The sequence below is a fragment of the Galleria mellonella genome, unplaced genomic scaffold, assembly GCF_026898425.1.
Source record: "Galleria mellonella isolate WM207_F2 unplaced genomic scaffold, CSIRO_AGI_GalMel_v1 utg57, whole genome shotgun sequence".
NCBI lineage: Eukaryota > Metazoa > Arthropoda > Insecta > Lepidoptera > Pyralidae > Galleria > Galleria mellonella.
Window position 1 is genome coordinate 6,252,406 of NW_026442119.1, and position 19,740 is coordinate 6,272,145.

Below are 19,740 nucleotides of genomic sequence, written 5' to 3' on the forward strand. Positions count from 1 at the left end.
TGGATTGACGATTTATGTCACTGCCAAATTCGATATTAAATTCTGTTCGGTAGTTTAAGTGAATTAGTAATTTGGTAGTTGTTTTAATAGACAGTTGTACATTTGAAACATTTGTAAGAACGTGGTAAATATGTGTAATAGATATTATTTATACAATAAAGTATATTATATTATTAGTAATTTAATGCCGTACAAAATAGTGAGATGTTATAAAATATAATCTTTATTGGTATTTATAAAAAAAAATATGAATAGAGATGTTACTATTTTTATTAAATAGAAAACATTCACTTATAGCACTTAATTGAAGTACTAGGCATTAAAGTAGGTATTATAAAAAAACATTATAGCATTAATAAATAAATGACGCTGTAATGAAATTTGGTGTTATTTTCTACTAAAGCCTACAAATTATGTTTAACCAGGTTTCATTGTTTTGTTTGTACCGAAATACAGAATTGTAATCAACTTAACATTAGCTACATAATAAACCCCCATCTAACTTAGTAGAGCTTGTAATGCTATTTGTACTAGATAAGTCTTAGGAATACTTAACTTTTTTTGGAAATATTACAAATTAACATATTTGTATTGCGTAGGGCATTTACTGCTTTTATTTAAATGAACTAGTCGCTTAAAAAACGATCTCGCATATTATACTATCTGATATAAATCTTAATTGTAAACTGTACCAAAACATATTTCCTCAACATATCGACAATTTTCTGGAACATCCTACCTGAGATTCGACGGAGTATATTGAGCAGGTATAAACATTTTGTAAACAACCTCGGAAAATACCTACATATACCTCAACAAAACACTTTCGTAAACTACTTAAATATAAGAAGTTAGTAGAAAATTTTTGAGATAATTTTCGCAGTCATGGATTCTCGCATAAGGTTACTCAACTTTTATAAGTATCTGTGTATATGCCTACCTAAATTACTTTTGCATACTGTTGATGTTAGGCTGGAGTTGAGAGAGTGGAGCTATCTATAGATGAGCTAGGGGCCCGCTGGTATAGAAAATAAAGCATCAGAGGGTGTCGACTAGTGAGTGCTCTTGGGCCCTTCACTGGTATCCCTGACTACAGTAACACATTCCATGATACCATATTATAAAAAGAAACACCAACTTAATTATTACATCGAACTTGATAGTTTTTTAATCTATAAGTTATAGGATTTTGCATGTAAAATGATTAAAAAATTTACGTTCCAGAGTTATGGAGTGAAAAATGTATGAATTATGGGATTAATACGTTTAAAATTTTATTGGGTTTAAAAATATTTCATTATCGGGTTATTTAGTTTAGAGAAGGGCACTCAGTTCAAACTACGCTACAGGCTAATAGTTGTTACGTTCACTGAAGATCAAGTTAACAAGCAATAGCATCTATAAACTTCGAAAAAGCAACCACATTTCTAAATGTCACAGCTGTGACTCCTGCCATTATAACTGAAAGCAGAAGCTTTTAAAGTGTTTCATAAGGGCACGCTTTTTTTTAATCAAATTTAGCATCGTACTAATTTAACATACGTGTATCCATAAGTTATATCTTTTCAATTATCTTTTTTTTTATAATACAGGGAGTTACAAACCACAACCACTGCCGCCCATGATCACCCGCAACACTAGAGGCATTGCAGATATACTGCCGGCCTTTTAGAAAGGAATATGCCCCTTTCTGGAAGATTATGATGTCGTATCGGTTTGGAAATACTGCTGCTGGAAGTTTATTCCAAGGAGTGGTTGTACGTGGAAGAAAATGCTTTAAAAAACGCACGGTAGAGGATTTTCACTCATCCATATTATTGAGAAGTTTAGTTTGTGGCGGGTTGTACAGTGGTGAAAATCAGCAGCAGATATCAATCCGAACAAAATTCCTCAGAGCATTTCCACTGATAAATTCGGTAGAAAATGCACAGAGATGCAACATCTCTACGCAGTTTTAGTGGGTCGTGTCGGACAGTAAATGGCTGATCGTCAATAATTCGTGCCGCCCGACTATGAATGCGATCTAACAGGAGAAGCTGGTACTATGGCGCTCCTGCCCATAGGTGAGAACAGTATTCTGTATGTGGTCTGATTTGAATTAAAATTTCAAGCGGTGTTTCGGAGTGAAATACCGTCTCACTTTATTGAGCATTCCTAATGACCACAAAATTGGACGTCGCTGGATATATCAACACTAAGGACCCCTAGTCTCGATTTATTATCAAAAGAAGTGCTCTGAAAGTGAGGAGATACGACAAATAGCATTTGTTTTGCAATGAACGCGCAGACTTCTGATAAAACTATACAAACTGTAGAGACAGACTTAAAAAGTCACCTGAAAGGTTACTACAAACCTACTTCTACCTGCTATTACCTACCTACTTCTGCTCTACTCATGTTTTCATGTATTACTAAAGAACTAAACTTGTACAGTTATGTTTTAGTTTGAAGAGAGAACTTCTTAGTCCTCAGGACGACAACCCATAATGGATAATATGGGCGTCACAGTGTATTTTATGATTATTTATCTATGGCACTGTATATCTTTATAGCATACAGCAAACAAAAAAATTGTTTTTAACTAACTTAAAAAGAGAAAAGAAGTTATATGTTCGGCAAATATTTTTATGTTTATACACCGATCTTAGATTTCTACGCCGGTTAGCAACATCTTTTTTCACATTAAAACTTTTTATTTTATGAATGTTTCGTATAATTCCTTTTTTAAAATCGACTGTTATGAAAGTATGATTGTTTGTTAACGCCTTAACGATTTAACCAATCACTGTCATAAAGTATACCTCCTACACATATGTAGTATTTAGAATGAAAAAGGATTTTTATAGCAGTCAATCAACATTTTCCAGTCACGCGCACAAAGTCATGGGTAAAAGCTAGTATTATAATATTACGCCTTTGCGCTTTTAATGCCACTCTATTGAAATATTATATTTTAATTTATAAATTTTTATCCACAAAAATCAAATAATAATCTTTTTTCCCTTTCCTCATTAAGTAATGTTTTTATTAAAAAAAATCTGTTGAAAAATATTTGCCTTTTGCTTTAACTTACCTCGCCTTAAATTATTTTTTTTCCGGTCTTGATATTTATAAACTAATAAAAATTAGATACTGTAGTTTAGTATTGTTTTAGTTTCTATCACTTTTAATAAGACTCTTCTTGTAATTTTTTTTATATCTCCTAACATAATTATGTACAAACATCGAATACAGTATTACCGAATAATTTATACGTAATAATTTTCATAGGTTATCAGAAACGAAATAAATGTTTTCTTTCAGCCATGTGACCCTAATTTTCAGACAGCTCTTATATACGTAAAGATTCGTATCGATGATAAACCTTATATTCTGCCAAATGTGCTAAAAGTATATTCGTTACCGTCTAAAAAGTTGTCGGCGTAGGCAGACTAAGCTTTCGAATTATTTTGAGTTTTTCATGGCTTCGTATCGAGGAAATGTTTGCGAAGAAACTTATAACTTCAATTTTAACACCAAATCCCTGTAAAATCACCTTCTACCGATGAAGTTTTAATAACTCCCAAGATATTTTTTTATGAAATAGGTAATTTATCTAGTACTACATATAATTAAGTAAAGTACTATATATATTTACCTTTGCATACGTACAATAAAAATAACAAATAATATTCATGTATTTCTATAACATGCATATATATGTATTAAAATTATAAGTCATGTATTGATGTACTGATAGAAAGTTACCCCTTTCTGTACTGTCGATAATAGACATCACTAATTGTGTTCCACACAAAAAAATAATAGATACAGAACTTTACAGTTCTATTTGTATTATTATTTTGTGTGGAATATTAATATATTAAGTAGGTATGAACAATTATTACACTTCCTAATATCATTACTACACACTGTAACCACAACTAATATTATAAATATTACACATTGTGTACTAAAACCATCTAGGGTTTTATAAACTTTACCATGCAATTATCAAAGACCCTCTAGGTACATCTCTCATTTAATCGCACCTCAAAAGATTAATAAAATAAATATATACGAAAACATCAATGTTCAGACTCTTCAACCTTTTCGATTCTATTTTTGTAAATATTACATATAGATATATTACATATGTACATGTAAGCTCATATAATTATTCTAAAAGCCCACATATACCCACTGACAGCACCAGAATCCGAAAAAATAGCCTGTTCCATGACAAGCTCTGTTTTTTGACGTTCTAACGATACCTACTATTTACTTTTCATAATGTACGAGTATCATAATTTAATTGAAATAGAATTAAATAAATACCTTTTATAAATTTCCGTTTATCTCTTATAAAACTGACATATAAATCTTATTAAATAGAATCAATAGTAACAGATGTGTTTATTTAACCTTTATCATGCCTAACATTCGTCAGTCGTTTTCTAAAAATATATATAAGTATGCTTATTAATTGTCACCCACTTGAGCTCTTTTATTGTTGAACTGAAGATAATTCGTCGAAATGAACCTATTTGTCCCAAGTTACCTTTGCTTATACTCTCGGGGCTACGAACCTCGAATCGACGTATGCAAGCAGCAGCTGTGGGCATGGTTATTAGCATCCAATATCAAACTTTATCTATTTTGATAAAGTTTGACATCGGATGTGTAATGTATACAGTGATCTTTGTTATTATTAGTCACAATACTACGAGTATACTAAACAACAATCATATCTGTACTATGCTAAACAATAATCATAACTGAAATCAACAAATTCAGAAGTTTCACATGCAAAATCAAATGTTAAAAAGAAGACAAGCTATTCGATAATTCGAAGTATCTCACAAAAGTGGCACTCAATAAAAAATCATTTGACATTTCTGATAGCGTTTACAAAGACCTCCTAAACGACGAGATATTGAAGTGGGTCGATGAGTTCCGCCTGGATTTTTGTATATTTATAAAAAAAACATTATCCCATATTTCAGTTACAATAATATATTTTATAATAATAATATTTTTACACAACTAATATTAATAATATGAAACTATTTATCTATCCTATTTAAGAGCTGCGCTCTTGTCGGTAGAGTCTCTTCACCTCTTGATACGACACGACACCAACTCCTTCCTTTATCTGCCTGATGTAACTATGCCTTGGTCTTTCTCTTCCCCTCCTTCCTTCTATATATAATATGAAACTATACAACAATATTTTTTTTTAAATCTGTTTAGATTTGTTTTTAAGTAAAATAATTACATGCAATCAAATAGTTACACAAACACATAAACAAAGATTTTTGTTATTTCTTTTTTTTGATCACACTAATTGCCTAGTCCTAAAACTGTATTATGAGGGACAACAAACATCTAAGGATATTATATAACCCAGAACTTTTAGACTTAAATATATAGATTATTTCTTTTTTTTTTTTTCTTTCTAATTCCTTTTTTCTTTTCTAATCAGTAGCAAGTTTAAGTTTCTATAATATTTTGGTAAAAAAAATAAAACTAGAACCTGAAATATATCTTTTTTTAACGGAAATAGGGAAAATATTTAAAATAAAATTTATTCTTTTTAAAAGAAGGTTGATATAGGCTAATAAAAACAACAAATAAAATACTTCTAAAAAAGAAAATTAATTATTGTATGTAATAATTAAAGTACTAGCTAACGTATTTGTACATTTTCTCTAATAGATAAAGAGTAGTATAATCTAAGGTTGCAGGTAATATGCATAAAATCACAGTTATAATTATATGTCATAACAGAACATAGCGAAAACTTAAGTAAGAAACTTGTAAATTTAAATATAGATAGTGTTTTAGTAGTTTTTTTTTTTCTTTATAGTAAATCAGTATTGAATTCAAACTGAGAGCGCGTGAGTTAATCACTGGATAGCCCCCTCCCTTTGTCAGTAAGTTGACCAAGCAGACCTTTCTCTGTCGGCGAGCAGTGACACAGTGACCGCGTGCCACTCGACGGTTTGGAGGTCTCAAGCCATGCACCACTACACAGTTATAGTGCCGGTAGTGGTTGTAACATGCCATCTTGCTTTCGCGGATGCGATGACTGTTTCACCGTCATCGTCAACCTCCGAGCGCCGCGCCGATACTGATCTAAGCTTCGCAGAAAACGTTTACGTCAAACTATCTGATACATGTGAGTGGAAATATTTCGCTTCTTATATCCAGTATGTATTTAGTTAAAGTCAATGACATATTAAACATTTATTTTTGCTCTTTAACAGGTAGAGCAATCATGGATCTACGTTATAATTCACTGACCAATCAACCTAATCTTATCAAAACTATGAAAATAATCCACTTAGATGGCAATACTGTTCATTCATTTGCCATTGATATGGCTTTCGAAGCATTGACCCGGCCCAAAATGTTTGATATATCCAAACAAACAAAGATTGTTATCCATGGATATAAAGACAACTCGCAATCGGCGATACCACTAGATTTAGCACAAGCCTATAACGAAAAGAAAATATTCAATGTACTAATGGTGGATGCGGAAGAAATGTTAAATAAATGGTATATTTTGTCCGTTTATAATGCCCGGCTTGTAGGTAAAAGGCTTGCCAATCTCTTAGCAAATTTGGAACATTTCGGGGCTAATGCTGATGACTTTCATCTGCTGGGCATTAGTCTCGGTGCACACATTGCGGGCTGGACCGGCAAATACTTTAGACTATATAAATCTCGTTCTGTCGGCCGAATAACTGGATTGGACCCTGCCGGTCCTTGTTTTTCATACGCTTTTAGTGATCAAAGACTGGATAAAATGGATGCAAGTTACGTGGATATAATACATTCAAATAGATTAATCCAAGGAGTTATTGAATCATTAGGGCATGCAGATTTTTACATTAATGGTGGCGGACCAAATCAACCAGGATGTTTTATGCCAACCTGCAGCCATTTAAGAGCAGCACAAGTATATACTGAAAGTATTAGAAATCCAAAATTATTTATAGGTGTAAAGTGTGACAGTTATAAAGATTTTTTGGAAAACACGTGTGTAAAAGATGAATATGCAATACTGGGATATGGGTCATCGTTAGCAAATCGAGGCTTGTACTATTTAAGGACTACAGGAACATCTCCATACGGGCTCGGTATGGCAGGTACAAAGTCAATAGAGCCAAGTGTTGACAGCTGGTTACGGACACTAAACATGTGATTATACTATAATATTTATATGATTTTATGAATTTTGTATTGTTGCCATATTTTATTAAAAAAATCGACTACGTTATTAGTTTATGTTGTCATTAATATCCTAGTTTAAAGTAATTAGATTTTGGCTAGTGATCTAATTGTAAACATAACAGTTATAGAAAGTGTCACATTGAACATTACGTAATTCATTTCTATCTCTGCGACCTGAATAGTATACCTACCATGTTATGGTCAATAATTTAAAATATTGTCAAAGAAATAAACTAAAATGCAAAAAGTGTATCTCACAATTAGGTAGATTGCGTCACTGTTTCGTAAGAGCTCTTGTAACCGTAACGAATGCTGAATGCCATAAAATTTGCAGAACAGTGCAATTTGACATTAATTCGTCACTTTATTAGCAAAAAAGTTCTCCAGATCATATTAATTACACTGAAATAAAAATAATTTCATCCCTGTTAACATAATAAATGCTGAAGACGTAAAAACACCAAATTTGTGACTAATAAGTCTCAGTGATTTGTCAACTGATTTGCTGTAATCATTAAATTCGAATTAGTTTGATGAAAGTTGGCAGACAGATAATCTAAAATTCGTGAATATCAAATATTTCAAATACAAGTATTAATGATCCTGCAGTTTCGCCCAATGATTTCATTCAAAGTCGTTCTCTCCTTTCTATAGTGAATTTCGAAAATTCTTTCTTAAATCCTTCTGTAATCTATAAATATATACAGATACCAAATTTTAGCTCTGTATTTATTTACATTTGTATATAAAAATATAAATAAAGAATCGCAATGTTATATGTTGGAATCAACAAAACCAAGATTCTAAATGTGATCCATTTACAAGAGAGCCAGCTTTAATACGTGTACTGTTTACTTCATACCTATAATTTAAATTCATACTCATACCTAATTTACATACATCAGTTAACCGACCGTTAATTGAAGTTATTTCAGACTAGTTTTCCCCGCCACTTCTTACAGGTAGATTTGGAAGTGAAAATATCAATTAAATAGACCACTTCTAGATCGTGTATCAACATAAAACACACGTTAAAATTTTAAGTTAGTTTAAATTTTAACCTTCAGGAATCCACCTATGAAAACAATATCTCGTTTGATATAATAGTTTTAACGTAATGCCAAATCAACCATACAGATGGACAAACAAAATTTCTATACATGATCGTTTTCGCTTCTATTAGTCTTATTAAGACCCTCATATGCAGATACTGTTTAATTACAATTTTATTTTATTATTACGAGTAACTGATAATGTTAAGAAACACTGCATAGCAAATTGCCAATTCGTTTTATCTACTAATTCCATAATTGAAACTTACAATAAAAACCTAAACATTTAATGATATCTGTTAATTATATTGAAAACGTAGAAAACGTAAAAGTTTGTTAATAAACAATATAAAATATAATATTTACAAACTCCTACTTACATCTAAATTACGAAATCTCACTCTTCCGTCATTATGTCACAAATACAAGTAGCGTCAGTGTGCCAAGTGACTAGATAGACTTATTTGTAAATCTGTACACGTAAAATCGACGACTTATGGACCGATCACTTTCTTATTAGAATTCTATATCAATTTACAAAACCGAAACTGTTATAATGTGTTATCTACGGATATTCACTCAGCGCCATCGTACCTAACAAATATATCGCAAGAGATAATTAACTATAGTAATCACCATCAGGCGGATCGTTAGTACGAGTACTAACTAACGATCCGCACTAGCTTGAGATTAATCTATTTATATTTCTATTTTTATATTGCAAGTTACAATGAATCAATAGTCATCATATGTACCGATATATATGTATATATATATATATATATATATATATATATATATATATATATATATATATATATATATATATATATACTAGTAAACATTTGTAGTTACACGTATTTTGTACATAACTGGTTCTCAATTAAACTAGCTTGTACATAATGTTTATTTATTTATTTAAAGGAACACCAACAGCATATTGCATTATAACACGTATAACAAACATTAAATATAATACAATATTAATGCACATGCCTATTAAAGGCATTCACAGAATTTACTTTAACATAATTATACAGTACGTAGAAATGAAGTAACAATTATAATGAATTAAATAACACTAAACTACAAATATTTTAAAAGTTGCGTTATTAGTTATGGAAATATATTTTTTTTATACAACTTAGAATGACAAATAAGCTGACGGCCCATCTAATGGAAAGTGGTAACCGTCGCCTATAAACATGAGCAGTACCATGGGCATAACTGAGTATACTGTGTCGCCCATCATACCCCCCATGCGTTCCATTTCTGAAGATTCAGATGTTATTCCTCTGTATCTAGAGAATTCACGCCATATCCCACTCTTTAAACCGAAACACAGCCATGCCCAACCGAAACACAACTGCTTTACGGTTGAAACACGAATGGGACAGAGGTACCCAAGCAAACGACTTTTGTACAAAGTCTCCCTGTAACCTGGATTGTGAGTAATATCAATAAATACGATTATAAATGAATTAAATTAACAAACATTAAAAAATATATATATTATGATAATTAGAGTTACTTACTATTAGATTATTGTACAAAGTGATTTAGCAATTTATTCCTATAGGAATTCGAACTATCATAGATTATATCAATTTCAGGTAATTTGGCATTAATTTCATTGTATGATGTTACAGATCCTGGCCAGAGATTGATGCAGTCCTAGGTTAGTTCTGTAGCGCGGTAAGCTAAATTCTCTAGTTACAAGGTGTCGAGGATAATTTAGAGGTACCGTTAATTGGATTGAACTCAGTAAATCCGCACAATGAATTTTATTATTGAGAATTTTATGATAATATGAGATAATTTACTGTATTGTATACATAATGTAATATCATTAATAAATATCAAAAAGAGAACGGGACCCAGATGCAAGGATTGCCTTGCGATGCACCTGATTCTGCATAATACTGTTTGGACTGAAATCCGTATGACTTGAAGCGACTGAGTAGAGAACCTTCTATTCCAAAAATTCGCAAATCCGGTCCCACATGGAGTATTACTGTCACTTATTTATTTATTTATTACATCCACAGCCTTCAGTCTGTGAATGTCAGGTGAGTCTTACAGTCTTCCAATACCAGTTTACCCAGGAAAGCATGAGCACAATAAGATATAAAAAAGGAATATTACACATAAATAACAAAAATAATATAAAAAGATTTAACTCACACAAAAAAGTCTGAACACAAATACTCTGTGGTCACTCAACGAAATTCCAGCAAGTTGTCTTATTGACCGAAATATAGTAATGCACGCAACATAACGCCGAAAAATAATAGGTATGACTTGGACCAACTGAGTAGAGTACCTTCTATTCCTATACATATATTTTTGATTACCTAAATGAACTGGACAAATATCCCTTCTGCTATTTCATCACATATTATCGGTAACATCAACATATCTATTTCAATTTTGTACATTATCAACTACTGGAGGTTGTTTGTCATTTAAATAAAGGTATATACAACGCAATCGGAACCTTTCCTTAACGAAGGTGACATTTAAATAACTCGTTCATAACTCAGAGCAGCTCATAAATACAATATATCATATATCATATATCATATATATATATATATATATATATATATATATATATATATATATATATATAAATTATACGTATAAATAAGGTATAAATACTTAAATTATGTTATTCGTACAGTTGTGCCGTCATGTGCCCGACTGAATCCATTCGCCGAGATCATGGTGGTGGTTAAACCGCCCACCTGAGCTTATATAATTTAAAAACAAAGCTTTTAGTACTAAGATGCTCTCAATAAGTTTATTTTAAAACGATTAAAATTATAATCAGAGTTCCTTTGTAGTACGCTTATTACCGTCTACAAATTCTAAGCTTCCAAGTCTAAACAATTTCTCAGTTGAGTTCATGTCTCAAATTAACCTCACTTTCTACAAGAAATTTATTACTTAATAAAGATATTGTCATTCACTTTGTATGGATTTTTTTTTGTAATGAAATTACTTTAAAAATTTAATACTAAATATGCCCACCAGTTACTCCCTGATAGAGTAATTAATGTTATTTCTAGACTATGAATGTTGTGATGAACATAAAACAAGACATACTTACATTTCGCCAAACACTTAAATCCAACATGGCACGGATCAGCGTACCTCTATTTAGATTATTCTGGTTTGTTAACAGTGTTTTTCATTACCAGAGATTTGGCCGAAATTTTAATTTATCAAAAGAATGTTTATTGTTCAGGTTATAATAAAGCTTCTAACAAATCGTTTGAGGTCTATAAGTCGTAACCATTCTTATTAAAAAATTTTCGTATCCATAATAAACACAGAAACAAAATATTGTTATCTAAATTTGTAAGGTAAATAAAAATACAATATTTTTTTTTAATTTGATAATTAATAAAATACTTTTTCTTAAATTTTCCCTACAGACAATCGAGCTTCAAACCTCATTTATGCAAATAATTATACATACATATCTTTACACCACGAAGATTATCAAATAAGTAATTAATTTTATAACGTAAACCTCTGTTTAAAAAATAAATAAGATAACCAGCAAAACTGCACATCGCTAAAATATATTCACAAAATATTATAGTTACTCATTCACAGCATAATGAACCTTTATTTTTCAGAAGAAACCTGTGAGTATAAATTATTCTCGAATACTACAGCTCTCAACGGATTATTATACATAATAACGCTTAAGGGTATTTGCTGATACGTTACTTCAATATATAGGGACAACGCAAGTGGACTGTGGCCTAATTTCCATAATAAAAATCCATAGCAACTCAATCGTAAAAAACCATTTGTATTATAATCTTTGAATGATGCTGATTCTAGAGTCATTCAATCATAACGATTGTACGATGCCTTTACTGTAACTGTTCTAAACAATAATTGTAGAGAAGTGAAAATAAATCTTTTGAACATAAAAATTTACAATTTAAAACACGTCCAACTCTATATAGGCTTTTACTAGAAACATATCGCTATAGCCATTACACAAGCATAAATAAATAGTTGTGTTGAGTTCTCAACAACGCCATTGAATTGATTTTTCTATTGCGTTCATATAATTTATTAATAATTGAATAATTATACCTACAAAAATATTACTGAAAATATTTTTTGTTTGTCATTTTTGTTGACGAATCAGCTGGCGAGTTAGTAATAGATGAATGAACAGGTACAGTTTGAATAAGACCTCGGTTGACGACTTCTCTACTTCAATGATATCAGAACAGTTTTGTACAAGGATGATGTGTTCTATGTGTTTAAAAAATGGTAGATATATGATATCTTTGCCAGTACTGAATTTATTTTGATTTTTTGTTCAAAAATTAATAATTGTATTACATAAGTTAAATGATTTTGTTATACAAAAATTTTAATAATATAAATTTTGTCATAGTCATATTTTAATGAATTTACTTAAAAAAAGAAAGGCCTTACCATATACTTACTTTATGCGTTATGCAATATCTTCGCCAATTATAAAGGGATTTTAATTTAAAATGTTAACTTTTAGAACAAGAAATAAACATTTTTGTTTATTTTCATACTAAAAATTTTCTCATATTAGAAAAGAAAATAAATTGTGTAACAAAATTAAACAGTATTATATTCATACCTAAATGAAAAGTGCAAAGAGCTACGTTCAGAACAGCATAATGTGGCGTTATTACTCGTCTAATATACTGCGTCCAACAAACCCATACTTCGTAGGGCTGTCGCAAGATTATATAAAATCTTTACTCATCATCATTATCATTTCAGCCATTACCCGTTTACTGCTGGACATAGGCCTCCTCTATAGATTGCCATAAAAAACGGTCCTGAGCCACCTTAATCCACTGACTCCCTGCAATGCATTTCATCTAGTGAGGAGTCATCCTACACTGCGTTTGCCCGTACGGGGTCACTACTCAACAACCTTTCTTTCCCATCAGTTGTCGGTTCTTCGAGCTATGTGACTAGTCCATTGCCACTTCAGCTTGCTTATCCTTCGGGATATGTCGGATACTTTGTTTTTTTACGGATATCCTCGTTTCAAATTCAATCACGCAAAGAAACACCGAGCATAGCGCTCTCCATAGCTCGCTGAGTAATTTGAAGCTTTTGCATACGAGGAATTGTGTAGAGCCATGTTTCAGTTCCATAAGTCATCACTGGCAACACGCACTGGTTAAAGACCTTCGTCTTCTATCTTTGAGGTATTGTGGATGAAAAGATGTGGCGTAGTTTTCTGAAAGCTGCCCAGGCGAGTTGGATTCGTCGAATGACCTCTCGGTCGAGGTTGAACGTACCTATTCGGACAACTTTTCCTAGGTACCTACATACTCATCAACAACTTCGAGCGTAGTGTTCTCAATCTTAACCGATATAGGTGTGATATAGACATTAGACATGATTTTAGTCTTGTCCATGTTCATCTTAAGACCTACCTGTTGAGAAGCACCATTGAGGTCATTGAGGTATTCAAATCCTCTATAAATTCCGCCATGATTACTATATCATCGACTAATAGAAATTGAGTTATGTATTTGCCATTGGTGTTTATACCATATCTTTTCCAATATAAAAATTTAAAAACATCTTCCAATGCAGCTGTGAAAAGTTTCGGGGATATAACGTCATCTTATCTTACAACTTTCTGTACTGGGATGGGTTTCGTACTTTAATTCTGTACTCTGATAGACATCGTAGCCTCACTGTTAAATCTTTGTTGTGTGTTAAAATCTTTACTATTTCCAAATATTATAAATATAAGTGTATTTGTTACTGTTTGGTGCACATACGTTGCCATTCCTGAGGACTCAGGTGTTATTTCCTGTATTCTGTAAATTCACTGCCATATCCCATCCTTCAAACTGAAACACAACCATGCCAACACATGCACGCGCTTCCTGATGCCATTAAGAGACTACTGACTAAACCGTCTTTCAAAAAAAGCGTTAACGCACACTTTTTATTTTTATCCGAGCAGTAAGTACTTTATATTATTCTCAATTTCGTGTATAATATAGTATATGTCATGTATGTGTAAGTATATTTGTTATTTATATATATTTATTCGTTTATATATGTAATTTTAGTATGTATGTATATCAATAATTAGTAGTACCGCATTCGAGTATTCTGACACTTCCCTATGGTTGACTGGGAGAGAATGCTTTTAGCATTAAGTCCGCCATGTACACATATTTGTACTAATGAATAAATAAATAAATGCAAACACAACTGCTTCACACACTGGTAGAAACACGAATGGTACAGAGATACCTAAGCAAATAATTATCAGTGTGTAATTCCGTCGTCATGTCACAGTCATGTCATCTAATGACACTACGAGCTATCCCATGGAGTTTCTAAACTCTTTCGAGTTATCCGGGTTGCTAACACATAAGTTGAAATTAAAAGTAGGTGTGCCCGTTTTGTTAATGCGTAACTTGGATACGCCAAAATTATACAACAGTACTGGATTATGAGTCGCCAAACTAGGAAGGCATATTGTAAAGGTCACAATCTTAACTGGAGAAACCAAGAAAGACAATGTTCTTATACCACGCATCTCAATCATACTTATTAACTTACGTCAAACCTTAAAGGTAGCAGGCATACATTTGGGCACGCCATGTTTTTGCCACAGCCTATGTGGCTTGCTCATGCGTTTCTAAATTGTAAAATCTGCATGTTAATACTGAACAAAACAAATCGTTTAACATAGTTTATAGCAGTATATTGCAGTAGCTACCTATAACTTTTGCATTACCATAAATTATTATATATATCCGTACATCTATCCTCACAAACTATAGCATTTATAATACCTATTTGTGAGATCATCATCAAAAATACTTAGTTTCAATTTACAATATAAAACAAAGGTCTCTCAAAGTAATTCTGTCTGTTACGTATTCACGACTAAACTTTTGTTGAATTCTGGTATAAAGATAAATAGGACCTTGGAAAAAAAAATACTCTACTCGAAATACTAAACCTGCGCAGACGAAGTCGCGGGCACCAGTTAATAAGTGTAGGTATATATTCTAACTAAACTAAGTAAAATTTTATGCAATGTAAATAATTGTAAAATACACTTCCTTCAATAGAAGGGTCTATCTTAGTTGCGAAGAGTAAATAAGTGAGCGATAACTCAAGGGGGTGGTTAAAGTAGTAGCAAAACTTAATCGCGGCACAAGAAACTCAAGACATTAAACGAGTTTTGTTATGCAGTAATCTCACCTCTCCCGCATACCCACTACGACGTCTCGTAAACATTTTTCATGGTGCCCTCTGTAATGAAATAAAAATATTCTATTTTCATTATTGCATTATAAATTTTAGTTATTAATTTGTATCTTTTTTGTGAAACATTATTTTATGTTATTGTATAATAAAATATTTGAAAGTTATATTAAAAATATTGTATAATATTTTTAATATAACTTTCGAAGAACTTTAGAGTTATTTTATGCATTACTCATATTTTAAAACATTAATTTAAAGTATACTAAACTCACACAAACATGGAAAGAAACGTGTTTAAACTATGTTGAGATTAAAACGTTCGTGTATAAATATGAAAGGATCATTCATTAAGAGCACACCAGATTAGTGAATAAATGGTTGATTTTATGAAATGTAATACACAAATAAATCATATTCTGAAATGCAAATCACGGGAAAACAATCGAAATTTGCTACTAGTTTGAAATAATCATGAACTATATCTTAAATTTATAATGGATTTGCGGAGTTCTGATATTATAAATTGGAATAAAATTTATCCAATCTTTGCGAATTGGTTATTGATAATTCATATTCTAGAACAATTTAGGCGATGCAGCAATTTCCCCTGCCTCACCTACCATGGATTTCAATCTCCATACTAAACAAACATTTGTGTTCATGAAATGTCTGTATTGGCATGGACATTGTAAATAGGTAATTAATGTAATAAAATATATTTATATATATATATATATATATCCATATATAATCCAGTTTCCATTTTACAAGTTCTACTTCGTTAAGAATTCGATGGCGTTGTGCGATATATCCAAGTCTATTAAATACTACTTTTTACCCTTAACTTCGTCCATGTGACCAGGATAGACTGAAATAAAAACTTGGCTCTTTTTCCATTCCAAATATATATATATATATATATATATACAGTATTTGGACACAAAAACAAATTTGATATAAGTACAATCGTTTAGCCTTTTACCAATACTATGAGGGAACAGAAAAACAAATGAACTCATTTCATTTTTTTTTTACAACACAAGGGGCAGACGAGCATGCGGCTCACCTGATGGTAAGTGACTACCGCCGCATTTATGATATTAGTAATGATTTGTATATTTTTATAAATATTTTGTTAGTTTTAATAATTATTTTTGTTAATAAGAAAACCAAGCGTAATTAATTACCTAATATTACTTGATTACTTAAATAATTAAACAGATTAACTACGTAAGAAGTATGTGTTTATATTTGTTTCCATCTTTGACCATGACAAATTCAGTTCATAAGGACAAATTAATACAAAATTATGACTATCATTAAAATGACGTAAATGTTAATTACGGCGAATGAAATGAAAATGCTTCTTGTTGATATTAATTTAGAATATTATATTCAACTGCCATCGTTTCATGTTTTTAAGATATTATCTGTTATTTACTGTTATTAAAATTTATCATATTTCTAATTATTTTACTATTACTTTCTATTTAGTTATTATACAACTTAAAGTGAATAATAATACAATCATAGTTAACTATTATAACTATTAATACTCCTAAGCAATTCTTTAGATATATTTTAGTAATGAAAATAAACCTCCCTTCCTTTCCTGCGGGTGTCGTAATAGGCGACTAAGGGACCTTAATGGTCGAGAAATGGACAACAACGTTCCTCTTAAAATATCAACAAAACCTAACTGTAGTTGCCAACTTTTTTTAATTTTAGTTTTAGTGTTAGGGAGGCAAACGAGCAGTCAGACTACCTGATGGAAAGCGGCTAGTGCCGCGCATGAATACCTGCAACACGAGAGAAGTTGTTTGTGCATTATCAGCCTTTTAAAATATTTGTATGCTTATTTTTTTAAAAGCCCCATTTTATATCTACTGGAATAATACCCTTCAATTGCCAATACCAAAAGAAAGTAGCTAGTTCTTTAGAAGTTAGCTAGGAAATACTTAGTTCTTTGACTTGGGATCGTTCATTATGGTGGTCTATGGGGAAAACCTGTTCAGTAGTGGACACTTAACGGCTAATAAAATAATGATGAAGATTAAAAAAAATATAATTATTTAACAATTACGAAAAGGTAACGAGTGTGAGAAGAGGAGAGGAGATTGCGTGCCTTTCTATGCCGAATCACTAAAATGATAAGTACTAAAAATTAATCAACCCTCAAGACAATAACTATGGAGCATGTCTTTTACAATACATTTTTACTCTTTTTTTTTTTACGGAAAAAACCTTATTGTATCAACAGTCAAGTGGCGGAAGTATGCATCCATATACAAGGAATAACGTATGGCACTTATCTATCACTTTTCGTGAATTTGGTACAAGATACACCTTGACGCAATTCCGCATAAATGCCAAACGTGTGAAGATAGGTATAATGAAGATATTTACTTATATAATTTCTGCATAATATTGAGTTCACTTTACGACTATATTATTAGGTTTAAATATTTTAGGTTTTTCTACACTGTTACTCCTAACATTTCTTAATATCTCCATGCTAAGAAATGTTAGGACGATCACTCCAATTAGAAGAAAGATAACAATAGAAAGTCCGCAATAAGTATTTGCTAGCAATTAATATTAGACACAAAATTAATGAAAGGATTCAGATTAAGTTTATACATAAATAGATCATGACTTAGATAACAGACAAAAAAGTTGACAATCATTATAAATTTATATTATTTTCCTTTATATTTATGAATATATATTATAATTAACATTTTGTATTAATAAAATTTTTATGTTATACTTATTAAGTATCCATTATTTATTGACATTAATTTTTATTTATTATTATCCTATCCTAATAATGAACTATCGCGTTCCTTCAAATGTTGACTGGTAGAGAATGTTGCAAGCATTAAGTCCGCCTTTTGTACCATATTTTTCCTATGATCAATAAAGTTATTAGACAGACATCGTCTTGCTCTCAAGATAACTTGGTTCCGAAAATACCAGTATGGACGAAGTGACACCAGTACCAGTTACAATACCTGTACACTCACACTTGAGTTACGTTGTGTAAATTCTTTATTATTATAAACTTTACAGAAATTGTTTTTGTAATAATTTGTTAATTTTAACTACAATACTGAAAAAACACTGCAAATTTTTATCAGGACTACCATCAGTTACACCGTTGCCGAACCGTAATTACTTAATACATTATAGATGTACATATTGATTTTCTTAACAGAGCATAGTTGCAAAGTATACAGGATGTCCCGTAAGTCATGGATCAAATGAATTCTGGCGATAGGGAGGGGGGGTTTCCTCTCCCTTTCCTTACCACACCTTTTATTGCTCCTTTCTTGGCCTGTGCTTGATTTCGGACTATGATTGCGCTTGTTACTTGGACATTATTTAATTTGAAAAATGCCGTTCACATATTCGCCTCGTGAATATGCAGACATGCATTTCGTGTACGGTACCTATAACGGAAACGCTCGCCAAGCTGCACGGGAATATCGCAACCGGTACCCAAATTGTAAGCTTATCCAAACTACAGAGTCTTTATTCGAGTGCACAACTCCTATGCAGAAGGCAAGATTCCTGTATATCCAAATCGAGAAGGGAAACCAAAAACTACAAATGAACTTGCAGTACTGGAGGCCGTACTCCTGGACCTCGCTATAAATGTCAGACACATTCAACCACACCATAAAGGACACCCTAATCACCTAGCGGTATAAAATATCCTTTATGACCTATCATACTTATCAAATATATTTAAAAAAGTTCAATTCAGTCGAATCGTTTCGGAGGACGAACACAACACCGTGACACGAGATTTTTATAATTTATTTTATTTTATAATTTTATTTTATAGTAAAATAAATACTTTTGTTAATTTATTTATTGTAATCTGTAGTGTTTCATTAAATATTCGTCACATCTATCAGCAAAATAACATTTTTTGTTGTTGTGTTTCTCCAGTTCTGACAATAGCGGATAACATAAGACTTAGAACACGGTCTAAATGAAAGAATAACTTAGTATGTGTCAGGTAAACTTACGAAATTCCCTAGAACTTTGTTAATAAAAATATAGAAAAGTACACAAATAAACAAATCTTGATTCATTGTGTACGCGTATCGACTTGTAAAAATGACCTTACGTACATTCACTTTGAAGTAAATAAGTCAAAATCTCCTAACACACTTTGTCTAACCTACAT

General features: G+C 31.4%; 1 protein-coding gene across 1 annotated transcript; it reads left to right on the top strand.

Moving 5' to 3' along the window:
* Positions 1 to 5,680: 5,680 nt before the first annotated feature.
* LOC113509778 (pancreatic lipase-related protein 2-like) lies at positions 5,681 to 7,232 on the top strand. The gene is made up of 2 exons (XM_026893200.3): positions 5,681 to 6,160; positions 6,249 to 7,232. The coding sequence occupies exons 1-2, from the start codon at positions 6,001 to 6,003 to the stop codon at positions 7,190 to 7,192; spliced, it is 1,104 nt and encodes a 367-aa protein (XP_026749001.2). The 5' UTR covers positions 5,681 to 6,000; the 3' UTR covers positions 7,193 to 7,232.
* The last annotated feature ends 12,508 nt before the right edge of the window (positions 7,233 to 19,740 follow it).